Source organism: Sciurus vulgaris, assembly GCF_902686455.1.
Source record: "Sciurus vulgaris genome assembly, chromosome: 11".
Classification (NCBI taxonomy): Eukaryota; Metazoa; Chordata; class Mammalia; order Rodentia; family Sciuridae; genus Sciurus; species Sciurus vulgaris.
In genome coordinates, this window is record NC_136472.1 from 528203 (window position 1) to 548853 (window position 20651).

Here is a 20651-nt window from a genome sequence, read left to right on the forward strand (position 1 = left end):
TCAGCAAGGGCAGTGCTGTGCCCACCCTACCAAGGTGTCAGCAAGGGCAGTGCTGCGTCCACCCTACCAAGGTGTCAGCAAGGGCAGTGCTGCGCCCACCCTCACCATGGTCGGTCAGGGAGCTGCAGCCGCCACCTGCGCAACCTGAACCACAGGCAGAGCGCGGCCCGGAGGCAGGGGCGCTGGAGGCGCCGTCGGGTGGGGTGGGGACTTTATTTACAACTCTATCGGCAGACAGAGGCCGGATGCTCATGATCCAGGGGAAGAGCACCAGGAGGGCAGGACCCGGTCCCGCCCCACAGTGCCACACAACTCCTCAGGGCTTCTGGGTGGTAGGAGCTCATCTGTAAGGGCAGGGTCCACTCGGAGTCCACTCGGAGTCCACCGATAACTTGTCCAGCAAGTTCCCTCTGTGACCCCCACAGCCTCGGGGGCTTCCGCCTGTGAGGCCTCTGCAGGCGGGCAGCAGGTCACACGGCCACCTTCTCGATCACACTTTCAGCCACGTGAACCTCTTCTGCCTGAACAGTCACCGCAGCCGACTGGCCACACACGTGCTGATGGTCTTTCCAGTCCTGAAAGGAGGGACACCGTGTTAACAGGCCAACGGCTGCTGCCAGGTCAAGCCTGGGGGGCCGTGTGGCCCTGGCTTCATTCCAGAGGCTGCCTCCTGTGAGCTGGCCTGTGTCCAAAGCTGCCCACGCTCCTGGGGCCTCAGGTCCTACAGCTCCACCAGCCGTGGCCTCTCGCACACCAGGGCTCGCGGCTGTGCCGGTGCCGTGTGCCCACGGAAGTCACCTGCTGCTGAAGGACCTGCATTATTCGTGGGACAAAACTTCATGAGGACGGACGGGCCCTGGCAATATTCCTGAACTGGAGAAAGGGTGGGAACTTTGGACCACGGGCAGACCGTCTCCTCGGGAAGGGGTTCCTGACTACACGGCTGCACACACCAAGCGTGATGGGGAGAATTCTGGAAATGAGTCGGAAAAGACTGAATGATTGAAATTAGGAATCCAAAATAATATGATCCAGATAAAATCAGCATAGGAAGCATTGTAGGTTTTTTCATGATTTTTCTGATTATACTTAAAAATGAATTTTTCAAAAGAAAAAGAGGAAGAGGAGGAAGAGAAGGGAGAGGAGGAGGAGGAGACGCAAGAGAGGAGAAACGTGAGTGCAGACCACGAGCAGCTTCTGGTCAGTGCCCCAGTTCCCACGCCGCCCAGCCACAGTGGCCAGGCCGGCGAGGGGGCGCCTCAACAGCACAGGCGGCAGAGGCCCAGCCACGCGGCTTGCCGCATAGACCCCGTGGTACCAAGAGGATCCGTCTGAGACAAGGGGCACGGCCGCAGCGGGAACGTGGACACCTCGCGCTCAACAGGACCCTGGCCCGAGCAGTGAAGGCCGTCCACCCTGACGCTTCGCCGGGGACAAGCTCGGGAAGCCTGAGGGGCAGGAGTCCTGCAACGTGTCCTCAGCCACCACACTGGAGCTGGAAGCTGGCAGCAGCAGAAAGTCCAGGAGTCCAAAGCACCTGACACGCAACACTTCTGAACAGCTCACAGGCCACAGAGGAAATCAGGACGGTTTAAGCTGAAAAACAGGTCCGTCTCGGGAGCCGCAGCGACGCAGCCCAGCCGGCACACACTGGGACGCCCAGCCTCACCCGGGCCTGGGGGAACAGTGTGACCGAAAGAAAAGGGAAGCGCAGGACCCCGAGCGCGCGGGACCCAGCACGCGCTGGCTAAGCGCGTCCCTCCTAACATGCACGTCCCCAGAGGACCACAGAGTCAGGAGGCAGACAGCCACAGGGAAGGACCAGCCCCGGGAGCGCACGCAGAGCAGGGCGCAAGGGCAGGGAGGAGACCCTGGGCCTGAGGGCGGGCTCGCTGGCCTGGCAAGACGGGCAGACCTGGAGCCCCAACGCCGAGGGAGAAGACCCCAGATCGCAACATCCGCAAAGACGGAGGGCCTCACAGCCGACCCCGCCCGTGTGCAAGAACGCCAGGCTCAGAGAAGGCACGCTCACGGGCGCTCAGGAGGACCGGTGGCGACAGGCGGGCATGGCGAGGGGCAGGTCCCTGGCGGAGCCTCTCCAGAGCTGCCTTCCACCTCCACAGCCTCCCCTTGCCAGAGCACCGGAGGCGGCCGACTGTGGACCGAATCTCTGATACCATAAACCCCAAATAAACATTTCCTCCTCTAAGTTCTTTTCTTTCGGCACTGGGGACTGAAACCAGGAGTGCTTAACCTTAGTGAGCCACATCCCTAGTTCTATTTTTTATATTTTATTTAGAGATAGGGTCTCTCTGAGTTGCTTAGGGCCTCACTAAGTGCTGAGCCTGGCTTTGAACTCGCAATTCACCTGCCTCGGCCTCCCAGGCTTCTGGGATCAGAGGTATGCGTCACTGTGCCCAGCTCTACATTGTTCTTATCAGATCTTTTAGTCAGTGATGAAAAACCTCGCTGAAACACCACAGAAAAATCCAAAATTCCAGGTGGGCACAGTGGCACACAGAATCCCCACCACTCAGGAGGCTGAAGCAGGAGGATCACAAGTTCAAGTTTAGCCTCAGCAACTTAGGGAGACCCTAAACAACTTAAATGAGACCCTGTCTCAATATTTTTTTAAAAAATGCATAGGGGATGAGGAGGTAGCTCAGAGGTAAAGTACCCTGGGCTTAATTCGCAGTACGAATAAAAAAAAAATCTAAAGATCCTAAGGGACCCTGGACACCTTCACACCAACAACCAGACAGCCACGGAGGCGGCAAAAGTGGGCAGATTCCCAGGAACTGCAGACTGCCAACGTGGCTCAAGAAGAAACAAGCTGAGGGGAGAAGTGCATCAGAGGGTGGCCAGCCTGCCGGCCTCGCCAGGGCTCCCGAGCCTCCTGAGGCAGAGCAGGGGCCCCGGCAGGCCGGCCACCAGCGGAGGCACCGGACGCAGCACAGCCCACCTGGTCTCTGGATGGTGCAGATCCCCACAACGTCCCAGCGCGCCACGTCAAGCACGCTTAGGGAGGGCGACACACCGCAGCCAGTGTGGTGACCCCAGCGACACAGCCGGCCAGCCTCCAGTCCTGTCCCGGAAGAGCGCGATGCCATGACCCTCGCACCTGGGGACCAGGAAACGTCCTCGTCTGACAGACACTCACCGAAACCCTGAGGCCCGAACGTGGGGACAGGGTGAGGCCCCCTCCCCTCCTCTCCTCTTTGTGTTGGAGGGTCTATCAGTGCAGTAAAAACGGAGGGAAAGGGAGGAGAAAGGTGTCCCGGTCAGGGAAGCCGCCCCCTCCGCGCACAGACCAGGCAGTCCTCCACAGAGGAACCCTGGCGGAGCCACCGGACACAAAAGTGGCCTGCGGGAACCGTAAGCGGATCCCCAGGGTGCAGTGCGGTGACAGCACGCAGTCAACCGGGTCTGCTCACGCCGGCAGCGCGCGATCGCAGAGGAGGTCCACGCAACAGCATCAAGAGCAGGCTGCTGTGGCCAGGTGCGGTGGCCACGCCTGTCATCCCAGCAGCTCAAGGCTGAGGCAGGAGGGCGGCAAGTTCAAGGCCAGTCTCAGCAACTTAGCCAGGCCCTGTCTCTAAATAAAAACCAAAAGGGCTGGGCGGACGTGGTTCGGTGGAAGGCGCCCGCTCACTCCCGGGGACACAACCTAAGCAGACCACTCTGGAACAAAGCCAAGAGGAGAGGTGTGGGCGTCCACCTGGAAACTACAGAACGTTTCTGGCGGATACCACAGTGGGTGACGCCACTCCTCCATCAGACCGCCAGAGTCGCGCCCTTAGATGGCAGCTCTGCCCAGCAGGCTTGCCTCCCGGAAGTCAGAGCTGGCCTGAGGGTCACAGGCTGCGGAGGACAGGGGTAGCCACGGCAGCTCTGAGCAAGCAGAGTCAGAGGACCCGACTCCACCGCCGACTTACTTCAAAGGGACAGTGCTGGAGAGTCTGGCCATCAGTGGAGCAGGGCTGAGGGTCAGACAGACCCTGCCATGTGCTAACAGATGTCCAGCAGAGGCCTTTCCAACCAGTGCTGCCACGTGGACAGCTAGACATCAGCGTGCCAAAGGAGCTCCCCCACCTCATGCCATCAAGGGAGGTCACTCAGAATGGGCCGTGGGTCTGCACAGCTAAAATCATGCTTTAGAGAAACACAGGAAAGTCTCCCTACCTTGAGTCCCAGAGGCCCAGATGCCACCCAGAGAGAGGCCCGGACACACCATCTGGAGGCCTGGACACAGCACCCAGAGAGGCCCAAACACACCACCCAGAGAGAGGCCTGGACATACCACCCGGACAAAGGCCCAGACATACCACCCAGAGAGAGGCCCAGACACACCACCCAGAGAGAGGCCCAGACACACCACCTGGAGAGAGGCCCAGACATACCACCCAGAGAGAGGCCCAGACACACCACCTGGAGAAAGGCCCAGACATACCACCCAGAGAGAGGCCCAGACACACCACCCGGAGAGAGGCATGGACACCACCCAGAGAGGCCTGGACACACCACCCAGAGAGAGGTCCGGACACACCACCCAGAGAGGCCTGGACACACCACCCAGAGAGAGGCCTGGACACACCACCCAGAGAGAGGTCCGGACACACCACCCAGAGAGGCCTGGACACACCACCCAGAGAGGCCTGGACACACCACCCAGAGAAAGGCCTGTACACACCACCCAGAGAGAGGCATGGACACACCACCCAGAGAGGCCTGGACACACCACCCAGAGAAAGGCCTGTACACACCACCCAGAGAGAGGCATGGACACACCACCCAGAGAGAGGCCCGGACATACCACCCAGAGAGAGGCCTGGACACAACACCCAGAGAGGCCTGGACACAACACCCAGAGAGGCCTGGACATACCACCCAGAGAGAGGCCTGGACACACCACCCAGAGAAAGGCCTGTACACACCACCCAGAGAAAGGCCTGTACACACCACCCAGAGAGGCCTGGACATACCACCCAGAGAGAGGCCTGGACACACCACCCAGAGAAAGGCCTGTACACACCACCCAGAGAGGCCTGGACATACCACCCAGAGAGAGGCCTGGACATACCACCCAGAGAGAGGCCTGGACACACCACCCAGAGAGGCCTGGACATACCACCCAGAGAGAGGCCTGGACACACCACCCAGAGAAAGGCCTGTACACACCACCCACAGAGGCCTGGACACACCACCCAGAGAGGCCTGGACACACCACCCAGAGAGGCCTGGACATACCACCCGGAGAGAGGCCCGGACACACCACCCAGAGAGGACCAGACACACCACCCAGAGGGAGGCCCGGACACACCACCACCCAGAGAGAGGCCCGGATACACCACCCAGAGGGAGGCCCGGACACACCACCCAGAGGGAGGCCCGGACACACCACCCAGAGGGAGGCCCAGACACACCACCCAGAGAGAGGCCTGGACACACCACCCAGAGAAAGGCCTGTACACACCACCCAGAGAGGCCTGGACATACCACCCAGAGAGAGGCATGGACACACCACCCAGAGAGAGGCCCAGACATACCACCCAGAGAGAGGCCTGGACACAACACCCAGAGAGGCCTGGACACAACACCCAGAGAGGCCTGGACATACCACCCAGAGAGAGGCCTGGACACACCACCCAGAGAAAGGCCTGTACACACCACCCAGAGAAAGGCCTGTACACACCACCCAGAGAGGCCTGGACATACCACCCAGAGAGAGGCCTGGACACACCACCCAGAGAAAGGCCTGTACACACCACCCACAGAGGCCTGGACACACCACCCAGAGAGGCCTGGACACACCACCCAGAGAGGCCTGGACATACCACCCGGAGAGAGGCCCGGACACACCACCCAGAGAGGCCTGGACATACCACCCAGAGAGAGGCCTGGACATACCACCCAGAGAGAGGCCTGGACACACCACCCAGAGAGGCCTGGACATACCACCCAGAGAGAGGCCTGGACACACCACCCAGAGAAAGGCCTGTACACACCACCCACAGAGGCCTGGACACACCACCCAGAGAGGCCTGGACACACCACCCAGAGAGGCCTGGACATACCACCCGGAGAGAGGCCCGGACACATCACCCAGAGAGGACCAGACACACCACCCAGAGGGAGGCCCGGACACACCACCACCCAGAGAGAGGCCCGGATACACCACCCAGAGGGAGGCCCGGACACACCACCCAGAGGGAGGCCCGGACACACCACCCAGAGGGAGGCCCAGACACACCACCCAGAGAGAGGCCTGGACACACCACCTAGAGAGGCCCAGACATACCACCCAGAGAGAGGCCTGGACATACCACCCAGAGAGAGGCCTGGACACACCACCCAGAGGGAGGCCTGGACACACCACCCAGAGAGGCCTGGACACACCACCCAGAGAGGCCTGGACATACCACCCGGAGAGAGGCCCGGACACACCACCCAGAGAGGACCAGACACACCACCCAGAGGGAGGCCCGGACACACCACCACCCAGAGAGAGGCCCGGATACACCACCCAGAGGGAGGCCCGGACACACCACCCAGAGGGAGGCCCGGACACACCACCCAGAGGGAGGCCCAGACACACCACCCAGAGAGAGGCCTGGACACACCACCTAGAGAGGCCCAGACATACCACCCAGAGAGAGGCCTGGACATACCACCCAGAGAGAGGCCTGGACACACCACCCAGAGGGAGGCCTGGACACACCACCCAGAGAGGCCCGGACACACCACTCGGAGGCCTGGCCCAGGTGAATACTATGGTGTGTAGATCACACGCGGCTCCCAGGAGGTCTCGGCTGAGAAGCAGGCACGAGGAGAGCCCCGGGCAGTGAGGCTGGAAGTGTGGCTGGGAAGGAAGAGCAGGGCGGCAGGGCTTGGCCTTCAGGTCCCGGCTGGCGGTCACTTATACCCTTTCTACCAACTCTAGAAAACCTCGCCTGTCTCTGTCTCTGTTGGGGGAGGACCGACCTGGGTGCTCCTGTGTCTGCGGGCCTTCTTTGTCGACAAGCACACCTGTCCCGTGACTCAGGGCACCTGTGTGACCCCGCTGACCCTGTCCCTCAGGGCGGTGTGCGAGCACTGGAGCGGTGCGGGCCAGGGAGCACCGGCGCCTCCGATGGAGGCTCAGGTTGCCACACCGAGCACAGCAGAGCGACCGGACACCCGTCCCTCGGAGCAAGAAGTGGTTAAGGAAGCTTGGGGACGTGGACCAGAGGCTCTGCTTCCTGACCCCGGTGCTGCGTGGGCTGCAGGGGAGCAGGCCGCGCTGCCCAGGCCACCCGAGGGATGGCAGCCAGCACCTTCTCACCCCTGAAGGCCCACCCGGGCCGCTCCAGCTGGCACCATGGCCTGCCCCCTGGTGCACTGCGGTCGGGAGGGGAGGGCTTCACGGAGGCCCCAGCCGTGGGTCCTGGCGAAGGGATCCAGGTGGAAGCTGCAGGCAGCAGAGGGCTCTGGACCGCCACGGAGTGACCGTGACCCGAGGCGCAGGCCCACTGGGAGGGGCGCCAGGTGTCCACACAGCTCCACACTGGGAGGGCTGGGCCTCGGGGACGCTACCTTGCGCTGGCAGAAGGTGGAGCAGTAGTTGACCTTGTGGCAGCCGGTGCACTCGCTCAGGGCCTCCCGGCCGCAGTTCACGCAGGACTGCTGCAAGGACAAGAGGCGTCAGTGTACAGGAGCCACGCGACCGCCCTCCGCAGCGCCACTGGGGCACACCCGTCACCCAGCAGCAGCGCCTTCCCACCCGGCACCTGCCCAGGAAGCCCACCGCCATGCTCAGGGACTCCCACCCCAGGCAGCGGTGACAGAAAGCCTCCCGGAGGCTAGTCCGGGCCACACCCGGCCAGCACCGGGTGCCCAGCCCGCGGGGACATGTGGCCCCGGCACAGGCATCCTGCGTTCCCCGCGCTGCTCGGGGGCTCCCTGAAGTGGGGGTGCTTTGGTTCAAGCTACGTGACTGGAGTTTTCTTCTTCACCTACAGGTGCTGCGCGCTGCGATGGAGAACCACCAGCAAGGGGGTGCCTGGCAGGAGGGCTCGGTGGGGACCTAACTGGGTGGCGGGCAGCAGCGCCGTGCCCCACGCAGGAGGCCAGCACTCTGAGCTGGCCTTGCTTCCATCCTGGCTCGCACACCGGCCAGCGTCTCCACCGAGCGCTGTTTCACCAGCACCTTCCCCCTGGAGGTGGGGAGCGGCAAACTCCCAGCCCCCGCTGGCTGCAGACCCCACCCACACGTGAGCGAGCAGCTGCTGGCGGCCCCCGGGCACAAGGGCGCACATGGAGCCACATGCTACAGGCGCTGTGGTCACCATCCCAGGAGCCAGAGTCCCTGGGGGAGCGGGGTCTCCAGGGCTGGAGTGGGGATGCAGCAGGCCCAAGCGTCCTGTAGTGGCCGTCAGGAGCCCGAGCTGTGTTGGAGGACACAGAACCAGGGTGGCAGCCCTGGGTGTCAGCCAAGGTACTGGATGCCCGTCGACGAGCCCCTCGTGCTGGAGACAAGGGACCCACAAATGGGGGTGGGGCAAATCTCCCATCGGAGGAATTCCAGAACTCTCCCTGGCTCTGCCTGCCTGGGAGGACCGCCCACCCGCTGGACTCCCTGGGAGCCAAGATCCTCAGAGGGAGTCACTTCTCAGAGGGAGGCCGGGCAGACACCCCCACCCAAGAGAGGGAAGCCAAGGTAACTGCAGTGCTGAGTCCACACCAGGAACCCAGGTGGGGACGCAGGGAGATGGGATGTGGCCCTCCCCTGCAGAGCCGCTGGATCAGGGGAGGGGACCTCAGGCAAGCCTCCTGGGCTCCCAGGCCACGGGGTGAGAAAAAAGGGACACTAGCGGCCAGCACAGCCACGCAGAGTGCACATGTGCTGGATGGACCCCAGAGGGACAGGTTCTGGGTCCAGCGCAGAGCGGGCAGCACACCCAGCAGGAGGGCACTGGGCCTGCAGCAATGCGCAGCTGAGGGGGTGGTTGTGAGGGCCACAAGGGGCTCTGTGCTAATAGTAGCGTTCCTGAAACCTGGGATGACCCCAAGACTAGCTTCTTTTCTTATTACTTTTTGGTGGCGCTAGGGACTGAACCCAGGGACTCTACCATTGAGCCACATCCCCAGACCTTTTAAGTTCTTATTTTGAGACAGGGTTGCATTAAGTTGCTGAAGCTGGTCTTGGACTTGCAATCCTCCTGCCTCAGCCTCCCAAGAAGCCAGTAGTAGAGGCATGGCCACTGTGCTGGGCCACAGGACAAGCTTATTTTAAAAACAGGCTTTCTGCACAGCAGGAGGTGCAGGTGCCTGGCCTGCCATGCCCTGTTGCCTGACCATGTCAGCCAGTCCCTCAGAAGCATTCCAGACACCTGTGGGAATCACAGCCCATTGGGAGCGGTCTTCCATGGATGGGCAGCCGCAGCACCTGGATCACACGGGAGCTCCCAGGCATGAGGCTGAAGCCCCTGGACTCCTGTGCCAAGCAGCTCAAGTTGGTGGGCGATTGCACAGTTGTCTGCCTTCAGGGTCCCAGGACAGCAGGTGGCCAGCGAGAGGACTGGTGCTTGCCATGGGCAGGGAGCCCCCAGCCTCTGGTTCAGTAAGAAGAGCTTCCAGATCTTGCTGCCCCGGGCACTGCAGGAGACTGGCCCCCTGCACAGTACCCAGGTAGCCAGGGTGTTAATCACGCTGCAGCAGCAACTTGGAACAGCAGCACATGCCCTGTCACATGCTGGGCCTCGATGACCAGCCTGGAGAAGGGCTACATGTGGCGACGAAGCAACTCTGCCAAGAGCCGCTGGGAATCGTGAATCAAGAGATGGGGACAGTCACTGCAACGGAGTGTGTTCGGTGACACATCTGCCGCTGGTTTGCAGAGAACCAGAAATCTAACTAGAAAACCCACAGCTGCACGCGGCAGTCCAACACCAACCTCCAAGACAACTAGCCAGCCACGGCCCTTCACCCTGACCTTCAACCTGGACTTCGCAACAGCCAACACTGTGGCAGATGCAACCAGCCGGTATCCACCCAGCCAGGGGAGCTTCTGTCAGACACCCTGTCCCAGAGCTGCGCAGGCGCCTCCAGCCACTGCACACTGTGTCCTCGTTGGCGCTCGCCTGTCCCTAAGCAACCCTGAGGCCCCAGGAGGGAGGCCAGGCACTACAGGCTCCCCTGGAGTGGCCCCTGCAAGAGGGCTGTCCCTGGGGACTGCAGGGGACTGAGCCTCTCAAGGGGCAAGCATTCCTTGGTGCGTTCTCAGAGGACCTGTGTGGGGCTCCACGGCCTCCTGGCCACGCAGCCGCTGCAGGGGCAGTGGAGGCAGGGCAGGCTGACCGCTCAGAGGAGTGGGGGCCATGCACCCTGTCAGACCCACGGGGCAGTTCCAGAGGCTCCTCCAGAGCTGAGGCCCAAACCAGAGGCAGCAGCCTCCTCCACACAGGCTCGGCCTCCATGGGGGCTGCATGGAGGGCAAGAGTGACATGGGAGTGGCCAGTGCCAGGGCTTCAGGAGAACCTGCTAGAGCAGAGCAGGCGCTCACCTGGACCCCAGGAGCTGCAGCCCAGAGGCCCAGAACCGCCATGTACCAGGGGAGACAGGGCTCTCACCAGGCCCGCTAGACAGGGCTGTGGCAGACAGGCCTGGGGCGGTCCTGGTGGCCGTGTGGTTGCCGGCACCCCATGGCAGAGAAAGCCTCGCGTGTCCTCCCTCAGGGCGCTGGCCCAGGCCTGCTCTCTCTCAGGGGCAGCACAAATTAGGCATGATTCTTTCTTTTAGCATCAACAGCAGAGGAAGCAAATGAAACAGAGGAAACCCCCAAACCCAAGCAGTCTGTCTGAAAGCTGAACCGCGTGCATAAGCGGATCAAGGGATTAGTCTAATGGCATCGCCCAGAGCCCGGCCAGGGCCACACTGCCTGCGAAGCCACCATGGTCTGCTCTTGCCCCACTTCAGACCCACAGCTATGGCCAGCTCTGCTTGTGGCCAGGCTGGCATGCAGGGCCTCTGTGTCTAGCCACCCTGTGCCTTCGCCCTGCCTGGCCACCCTCCCGACACCACACGTTCCTGGTGACAGCTGCCTCCCGAGGCTCCTGGGACAGTGTTTCTGGGTGGCTCCACACCGCCAGGCAGGGGTTCCAAGGAGCTTGCTGGGGACTTGGGGTGGGTAGTGGCAGCAGGCCGGTCAGCAGCTGGCTCCTGAGTGGTGCGAGACAGACACCAGCACAGGGCCACATTCCCCCTTGTGGCTGTCCTGGCTGGGGGCTCATTGGGGAAGGACAGCACAGAACGGTGTCCTGCCTGAGTCGAAGGGTGGTCACAGGCAGTGGCCTCCTGCAGGCCACTCTTTGGTGCCTGTACATTTGTGCTACTTCGCAAGTGGGCACCAAGGCTCCACAGAGACCAAGGCCACGCACGGCATGCCTCCAGGCTCGGCCTGGCTCCGGCTGCATCTCCAGGAAGCCACGATGCTGACATTTTTAGGTTCCTCTTCCTGTCCTGCATTTCTTGCTAAGGCATGTTTAGCTCTCACAGAGGAAGTCAGGGGACCAGAGAGTGGCTGCGGAAGAGCAAGAGAAGCAGAGGTAGGCGACGGGGACAGGCCAGGACAGGCTGGCCCATCCCAAGCCAGGGCTGTGGCTCAGACCCAAGACCCCGCAGCCCCTCAGCCACCGTCTGCGGGACACTGTACCCGTGACAGCCAGGACATCTGTTCAGTCTCTGCAGAACTAATTACATACACGTGAATGCACACTTTCCATGGTTAAAACTGGCAAAAATCCCCTTAACAGCTCAGCTGGACTAAATCTTGAGTTGCAAATACCACGTGGCCACTGACAGAGTGGGGCCTCCTCCTGCAGCCCGAGTGGGCGTCCCACACAGTGCTGAGGCACCCCTTCCGAGAGAGGCCTGTGGAGCCGGCCCTCCAGGGCCACACAGCTCTAACCAGTCCACCATCTCACAGGACCCAGTGGCTGCTCCTGTCCAGGTGCCGTAGCTATGTCCCCAGAGTGGCAAGCCACCACTGACTTGGTTAGAAGGGCCACATGTGCATGGGGTCACACGCAGAAGCAGCTGGTGACAAGGTCCTCAACCTTCACCCAGGCCCCTTCAGTGCCTCAAGCCATCCCTAACAACCATATGGCCAGGTCCACACACAGTGGACACTGAGGCTGGTTCCCAGGAGCCCCAGCCCTGGCTTGGGCTTGATCGCAGGCTTGAACTCACACCTGGCCCCCCTGATGCACACCAGGAACCAAAAGAGCTCAAGCCGAGTTGAGGGGTGCGCCATGTCCCAGCACCAGGGAGTCAGGGCTAGCCTGGGCAGCATGGAGAGTCCACGTGATGTCACGAAGAGCACTGCCACGTCTCCCAGCTGGGCTCAGACTACAGATCAGAGGGGGTCCAAGTCCTAGCTCCAGGGCTAGAGAGCTCACAGTATCGGGAGGGCAGAGGCCCCTGGACAGGGCGACCAGTTCCCAGAGATGGCAAGAGACAGGACTGTGAGTGTGTGCCTGAGCAGCGAGACCAGCCAACCTGGAGAAAGGAGAGGGCCACCGAGGATCGAGGCCTGTCTCCTGGCCTCTGCAGCACCGAGGACCCCATCGGGGAGCTCCTGCTACAGGCCGCCTGGGCCTGTGACTAGCAGCAGTGGAGGAAGGGAGCACCTGACGCAGTCAACAGACGGTGGGGGATGCCTACCCTGCAAAGCCGCCTCACACTTCCCCACCCGAGCCCTGAGGCTCTGGCCCTCAGCCTACATGGAGGGATGTCCCTGCTCGGCCACGAGCTCCCGTACAGCTCACACGCCAAGTTAAGCCAGCTGACCCAGGCCTGCTCTAGCCCACCACCCACCTGCCCCAAGCACCTGGAGAACGTACCCACGGCCACACCCCTGCCTCAGATTCCTGAAATCACTCACTGGCCAACCCCAAGTCTACTGCCCTGCCTGGCACGCCCTGCCTTGCCCACACTGGCCCTGCTCCCTGCCCAGTGGCACTGCAAGCCATGGTCCTGTCTCTGGGGATCTGGGGCATATGAAGGAAATCACATCTGCCAGTGGCTGAACACCTCGGGCACAGGAGCCCCTGAAGGCATGGGCAAGCCAGGCTTCTGGCCACCCACCACCTGCGAGTCATGTGACCAGGAGGTCAGGCAGCTGCCCCTTCAGGTGTCAATAGCCAGCACGACCAGGATTCCTCTGATCCTCTGGACAAACTTCCAGCAAAACAGACCCTTCTGCAGAGAAAGACAGGCCCAGGGCCCACAACCTCTGCTCCCGAAGACACTGCTGGTGGTCCTGAGTGGCAGACCAACACGAGCAGCACTGCCCGCTTGGCCCAGCAGGCTGGGCAGGGCTCTTCCCTTCGTCATGTGAAACAGGCGCAGCACGAACCACACAAGCATAGCCTCCGCAGGGTCAAAGACCGAGCACACGGAGGTGGGAAGTCTGAATGTCCTCAGCCACCTCAGAGCCCCAGGCCAAAGCACCGCGCCCTGACCGACTGATCCAGGCAGCCCAAGGATGATGTGCATGGAGGATGGGCTCTGTCTCAGAAGCCGCAGCAACAGGAGGAGCAGGACTGAAAGGTGCGTGCTGCCTGAGCCACTGGCCAAAGCACCACAGGGCTGGGGCTGACCTGACGACAGAAACCAGGCCCGCAACATCCAGGGCTGGGACTGCCAGACAGGGCACCAGGAGCTGCCAGGTGTGCACCCCAAGTGACCATGACACCGTGGCTACGCCCACTGAACTCCACCCAGGTCTTAAACAACCCAGCACAGGGGTGCTGTCGCTTTCAGCCCAAGGATGCCCTCTCCCCTTCACACTTCAGCAGTGCCAGTTTAGAACAGCTCTTCCTTAGAGTGTTTTAAATCTTTTCTCTCTCAAACCCTTCAGAAGCGAGGACCTGACCTCTCCCCTCTTGCTGGCCTTCTGGCCACGTTTGCAGAACTGAAGAGGCTGGTATCCAAAGGCCTCTGCTGTTGCACCCTTGACCCAAGCTCTCCCCCAGTGCCCTTGATTGACATGCCGCCTCCCACCACCTTCTGAGCCGCAGCAGCCCGGTATACTTGCACCAGAGAGCAGAGGAGAGGCTCACCAGCCAGACGCCTGCCCAGACTGCAGCCTTGGATGAAGGAGGCCGAAAAGGGCCAGGATGCAGCTCAGGGCAGAGTGCTTGCCTGGTGTGAGCCTGCCAGGTGAGCCTGCCTGGTGTGCACGCCTGGTGTGCATGCCAGGTGAGCCACTGCCTGGTGTGCCTGCCTGGTGTGCCTGCCTGGTGAGCCTGCCTGGTGAGCCTGCTGGTGAGCCCCTGCCTGGTGAGCCTGCCTGGTGAGCCTGCCAGGTGAGCCCGCCTGGTGTGTGCCTGCCTGGTGTGCCTGGCTGGTGAGCCCCTGCCTGGTGTGCCTGCCTGGTGAGCCTGCCAGGTGAGCCTGCCTGGTGTGCATGCCAGGTGAGCCTGCCTGGTGTGCATGCCAGGTGAGCCCGCCTGGTGTGTGCCTGCCTGGTGTGCCTGGCTGGTGAGCCCCTGCCTCGTGAGCCTGCCTGGTGTGCCTGGCTGGTGAGCCCCTGCCTGGTGTGCCTGCCTGGTGAGCCTGCCAGGTGAGCCCGCCTGGTGTGCATGCCAGGTGAGCCCGCCTGGTATGTGCCTGCCTGGTGTGCCTGGCTGGTGACCCCTGCCTGGTGAGCCTGCCTGGTGAGCCTGCCTGGTGAGCCCTTGCCTGGTGAGCCTGCCTACTGAGCCTGCCTGCTGAGCCTGCCTGGTGAGCCTGCCTGGTGTGCCTGCCTGGTGAGCCCTTGCCTGGTGAGCCCCTGCCTGTGAGCCCCTGCCTGGTGTGCCTGCCTGGTGATCCCCTGCCTGGTGTGCCTGCCTGGTGAGCCCCTGCCTGGTGAGCCCCTGCCTGGTGAGCCTGCCTGGTGAGTCTGCCTGGTGTGTCTGCCTGGTGTGCCAGCCTGGTGTGCCTGCCTGGTGATCCCCTGCCTGGTGTGCCTGCCTGGTGAGCCCCTGCCTGGTGTGCCTGCCTGGTGAGCCTGCCTGGTGAGCCTGCTGGTGAGCCCCTGCCCTGTGAGCCTGCCTGGTGAGTCTGCCTGGTGTGTCTGCCTGGTGTTCCAGCCTGGTGAGCCTGCCTGGTGAGGCTGCTGGTGAGCTCCTGCCTGGTGAGCCTGCCTGGTGAGTCTGCCTGGTGTGTCTGCCTGGTGTGCCAGCCTGGTGTGCCTGCCTGGTGTGCCTGCCTGGTGATCCCCTGCCTGGTGTGCCTGCCTGGTGAGCCCCTGCCTGGTGAGCCTGCCCGGTGTGCCTGCCCGGTGAGCCCCTGCCTGGTGTGCCTGCCCGGTGAGCCTGCCTGGTGTGCCTGCCTGGTGAGCCCCTGCCTGGTGAGCCTGCCTGGTGAGCCCCTGCCTGGTGAGCCTGCCTGGTGATCCTGCCTGGTGAGCCTGCCTGGGGACCCCCTCCCTGGTGAGCCTGCCTGGTGAGCCTGCCTGGTGATCCTGCCTGGTGAGCCTGCCTGGGGACCCCCTCCCTGGTGTGCCTGCCTGGTGAGCCTGCCTGGTGAGCCCCTCCCTGGTGCGCCCGAGGCCCTGGGTTCCGACCCAGCACAAGACAAAACAAGCGCTGATGGTCAGGGGTGATGCTGGGTGTCCCGCCCCCAGGTGGGAACGTGGGCATCCCCACAGCGCTATCATGGGCACTGGCACACTGCCTCCCAGAGGACACAGAGGTCACTGGGAAGAGAACGTCCCTGTGGGTGTGCGCTTTCTCTCTGTAACAAGCAACTTTTTTTTTTTTTTTTTTGCGGTACCAGATATGGAACCCAGGGCCTCACACATAACTCCACCACTGAGCTAAACCCCAGCCCAAAATATCCAATTTTATTTACAAAACCAAACGCCTCAGCAACAACAGCCATCAGTGCTCCCAGGGAGGCCCATCCCTATTCCCCCCAGGGCTCCAGGATGCAGCAGGACCGCTTGGGTGGGAGGACAGCCGCACGCTACCTCTTTCCGCTCTGCGTCCGCCTGCATCCTGGCCTGGGTGGCTGCAGCCTCTCGGCAGGAGCTGGCCTGCTTGGCCTGTTCCAACAGCGTCTTCAGCTGTTGCGCCGTGCTGAGTAGAGAATTGACCATCTCTTCAAGGTACAGCCAGCTGCGCTGCTCCGACATCTCCAGCCCATTGACCACCGTGGGGGAGACGGATTTGGTGGGGGTGGACGGCGGGACAGCCAGGGCGGGCAAGGACGTCAGCACTGCAGCGTGGAAACCGAGAGACAGGAGATTAGCAACCTCTTGGCTTCACAGCTGCCTCATGCATCCCTGAGTGCTGGCTGCAAGGTCAGTGGGCAATCCACTGCCTGATGTCTCCTGCCACACACAGGGACAGTCACCCTGTCTGTTTCCAACATGCCTACCCAGCTCCTCAGGGGCACTTTCCTAATGTCGCAAAAGCCCTGGCTGAGGCTCAGAGCCCACGTTCATGGATGGGGCATGCAAGTGCAGCCCATGTGCGAGGGACAGGCGGTGTGAGACGCAAGGGATTGTCCGGGCCCAGGAGACTCAGCCAGGGCCACAGACTGGAGAACCAGGGCTCCAGCTGCATGGCTGTGCACCAGGATGGCCTTCTCAGCACCACACTGGACGCAGGGATTCACTGAAGACACGAAGCATTTCTCATGGATAGAGAAGCTGATGACACAGTAGCAAAGAGGAGACTGAGGAAGCCCTGGAACCCCGGACTGGAACCAGAGAACCCACAAGCCCCAGCTGCCAACAGCTCCAGGGCAGAGGCACACACTGGGCGTGGGCTCGTCCACTGGGCAGTCCTGGCCCAAGAGCCACAAGCACTGGGGCACCCACGTGTGCCAGGCTGACCTCCTGCCCTCGAGAACCTGGGTAACTATATCACAGGCCCTCTCCGGCTCCCACTGTGAGGTCACTAGGCGATCTGGTACAAGACATGGTCTTCACAAGAGCTGGGGCCCTAAGGGGGGCGGCTCCAGAGGGACAGGACCCCAAGACATCGCCAGAGCACGCTGGGCCAGAATCCAAGGAGGCAGAGAGAATAGGCGGCTCAGAGCTCGTGCCCCACCCTGCTGGGTGCAAGGTAATGACCGCCATGAGCATGGCCCACGGAACAACAGGACGCTCTGCGCCTTCACTGCCGGTGGCCTCAGCCTGCCTTCCAAGGTCCTCCCTGCCCACGGTCAGGGTGTCGCCCTCTGTAGGGATGGGAGAACTCAGGCTCTGGGGGAGCCTTGAGCAGCCCGGTGACGTCCACAGTTCACAGACACAGTCCCCGGGAGAGGGCCACCATACAGCTCTCCCCGGTTCCAGGCGTGAAGGGGGGCACCTCCAGAGCAGCCTCCTGAGCTTCGCGTCGTTCCCATTCTTAGGGAAACTAGTGCTCCCCAGTGATGTCTGCAACTCTCTCTCAAGTAATCTGAGAGAAAGGTCCTCATGCCCTGTTTATGACTTTTTTGTATATTTGAAATTATTTCCAAGTCTTTAAAAGATAGCCAGGTGGAACCACACATGGTGTTGCAGGCCTGTGATCCTAGTGACTCAGGAGGCTGAGGCCAGCCTCAGCAATTTAGCAAGGCCCCAAGCAACTTAGTGAGACCCTGTCTCAAAATAAAAAATTTTAAAAAGGGCTGAGAATGTGGCTCAGAAGTAATCAATCCCCTTTGGGTTCGATCCCCAGTACCAGGTGTGGCTGACTCAGGCTGAGGCAAGAAGATCCAAGTGAACCCAGGGCCACTCCACCACTGAGCTCATCCAGCCCTTTTCACTCTTTGAGACAAGTTCTCGCAAAGGAGGACAGCAAGTTCAAAGGTCCCTCTGACTACTGGCAAGGCCCTGTCTTAACATATGAAAAAGGGCCGGGGGTGTGGCTCAGTGGTAGAGCACCTGGTTTCACTCCCCAGTACACACACAGGTGAGATGCTGGGCTTCAGCCGTGAGGTGCAAACACTGGCCTCTGCTCTCCCAAGATGCTGCCCAGAGCCAGCTCTGAAGAGACAGCAGCTCTCCCAGGGGTTCCCGTCCTCTCTGGGAAGAGGGTCTGCACACACGCCCCCCAGGTGGGCAGCGGTCTCTGCAGGCACAGCCTGCACTGAACACACAGGACGAGCAGCATGAGTGTGCTCCCCACACCTTCACGAACACAGCAGGGGCCAGATCGCTCTGGCTCTGACCCGGCGCTATTTCACTCCAAGACTCAGGAGAGGCAGCTCTGAGGACCACGACCTGCAGGAACGTGAATTCCTGCAAACTCACCTATTTTGGGGTGAGAGGTTGGCAGTGCGGCCTCTGGAAAGGGTGCGATCTGGCAGCTGTCCTGGTAGCCAGGGTAGTGGGGCTCGGGATGGCCGACCCTGCACGGGGGCTGCACCCCAGCCTCCTGCACTGTGGTGAGAGAGGGGCGGGCACTCAGCAGCCAGCTGGGCACAGCGGAGCAGACCTCGCCCAGGGCTGCACCTGCGGCTGTGGTCCCGCCACAGGTGCCAGGGACAGCTGGGGTGTGCCGAGTCTGCCCCATGACAGGAAGGGGCGCGATGTGCTCAGCGAAAGGAAACACGACCAACACAGACCTGCCCCTTTTCTCCCTCTCCCAGCATGGACCCTAGCCTGTTTACCACAACACACAGCTCGGACTGGCCTCAAGCAGGAGCTGTGGATGCCCTGTGGGCACCGTCACGCCAGCCCACAGCCACACCTCTCCTGGCCGGCCGCACACGGCCTGCTGGCCTGCACAGCTGCCACGAGAGGCGCTCAGAGATGCACCCTGGGGGTGAGGGAGAGGGCGGGCGGGAGAAGACTCACCTGTGGCTCCTGCAAAGACATCACCCTGGGCCGGACTCTCAGATATCACAGCAGTGGCCTCCACAGTGGACGCCCGGTCGAACGTCAGTGCCCCAGAGGTAGTGATCTGTCCAGAGGGTGTCACGGTGACTGGAAAGGCAGACACACGTTACAAATGGCCAGGCTGGCCCGGGCACATGCAATTCCTTGAGAGGGCAGATCTCGGGAAGTTCCCAGGAGCCGAGCCGGAGCGAGCGCACTGACATCTGGGGTGTGGGAGGACACTGGGGTCCAGGGACTCAGAGCCCGTGGGAGAACACCAGGCAGCCACAGCACACATCCCTCCTTCACCCATGCCAAGCTCTCTGTCCATCAAGCAACTGCCGCCCAGCTGAAAAGCAAAGACCCTTACGATTTCTCAAATGAAGAAAACCACTGCAGCTGGAACTGGAGGCCCAGTGCACCCTGTCAGAGGAGGGCTCCGGCCTCCTGGACCCAAGCACTGCCGGGCTGTGCCTCCAGCAGGTGGAGGAAGCGGCAGGACTGGGCCTCCCTGGCTGTGCCCTGGAGGGTGCGTCTGGCCCCTGGCCTCTTTCCCACCCTCTGCTCTGGCCGCAAGATGTGCAGCCCCCTGGGCCGCATCCCTCTGCTCTGATGCTCTGCCCCCCCAGGGCCCAGGCCACGCGGGCAGACGGCCTCCTCCCACGCCCTTTACGTGGGCCTCTCAGGACCGTGGCTGCGCTGCAGGCAGAGGGGCACTTCCCTGCTGGAGCAGAGCAGTGCTTCCCTGAGACTCACAGGTGGCGGCTGCCGAGGCCGGAAGCAGCGTGATATTCTTGGGGGCGTCCTTCTTCACTGGGGCTGCAGGCAGCTCGTTCTCCTTCTTGCGCCTTTTGTATGGGACAAAGAGCCTGACAGGCCCACTCTGCAGAGAGAGGCACAGCACAGTGGCCGCACTGTGGGCAGAGGACCCCAGCCTCACTCCCGCCGGGCGACCCGAGGAGTGGCGCGAGGTAGGGAGGCTCCCACCGACTCCCAGCGCTGGCAGCGAGGCTGGCGAGGGCAGCGGTGCATTCAGGGGACCAGGACAGCGCGTCCCAGTCCCCAAGGGAGAGCTGGGGTCACAACAGGAGGGTTGTGGAGGCAGCGGTGACTCCAGGAGAGGCCCCAGCCGGGGCCCTTTCCTGCCGGCCAGTAGGAAGCTCATGCCCGGCGCCCGTGGGAAGGGACATGAGCTGGCCACTTCTTCAGCCAGGTTTAGCCTGCTGAGCTCCTGGTGGACATCTTGTCCAGTTAGTCCACTCCTCAGTTCCAGAACATCCACTTGATTCTGACTTCTGAGACCTTGCCTGCCCTAATTCTTTTTTGTTTTTTTTTAATTTTTTTAAGTTGTTGATGGGTCTTTATTTTATTTATTTATTTATATGTGCTGCTCAGAATCGAACCCAGTGTCTCACACATGCCAGGCAAGCGCTCTACCACTGAGCCACAGCCCCAGCCCCTGCCCTAATTCTTGAGGCTGGTCTCCGGAGCCAGAAGCCTCTGTGGGCAGTACCCAGGGCCGTGCAGGTGCGGAGCCTGCACAGCACTCACCTGCCTGCCCCTCCGTGTCTTACAACACTCTGCAGAAACCAGGCTGCGGCCACAGGCTGGGGCCACCCTTGGGCCCTGCTGTATTGCTGGTCCCTCCCGGGGCCAGCTCTGGGTGACAGCAGGGCCCACGGCTGACTTTGTCACCTGACTTCTGTTAAGCTGGCTCCTGCTGGTGGAGGTGCTGACCCTGGGCTGAGACAGGGCCTCTTTAGAGGTAGCTCTGTGGCAAGCTGAGGCCTCGTCTTCTCCCAGGGAGGCCCCTGTG

The 20651-nt window shown here is 62.1% G+C and overlaps 1 protein-coding gene across 1 annotated transcript in view; it reads right to left on the reverse strand.

Annotated features, from left to right (window-relative positions):
- Positions 1 to 207: 207 nt before the first annotated feature.
- Positions 208 to 20651, reverse strand: part of DEAF1 (DEAF1 transcription factor) — a gene marked incomplete at its 5' end in the record, with an annotated part of 29611 nt that continues 9167 nt past the window's right edge. Inside the window, 6 exon segments of the mRNA XM_079101804.1 lie at positions 208 to 575; positions 7573 to 7662; positions 15995 to 16242; positions 18269 to 18397; positions 18815 to 18943; positions 19592 to 19749. Coding sequence (XP_078957930.1) covers positions 471 to 575; positions 7573 to 7662; positions 15995 to 16242; positions 18269 to 18397; positions 18815 to 18943; positions 19592 to 19749 — 859 coding nt within the window. The 3' untranslated portion in view covers positions 208 to 470.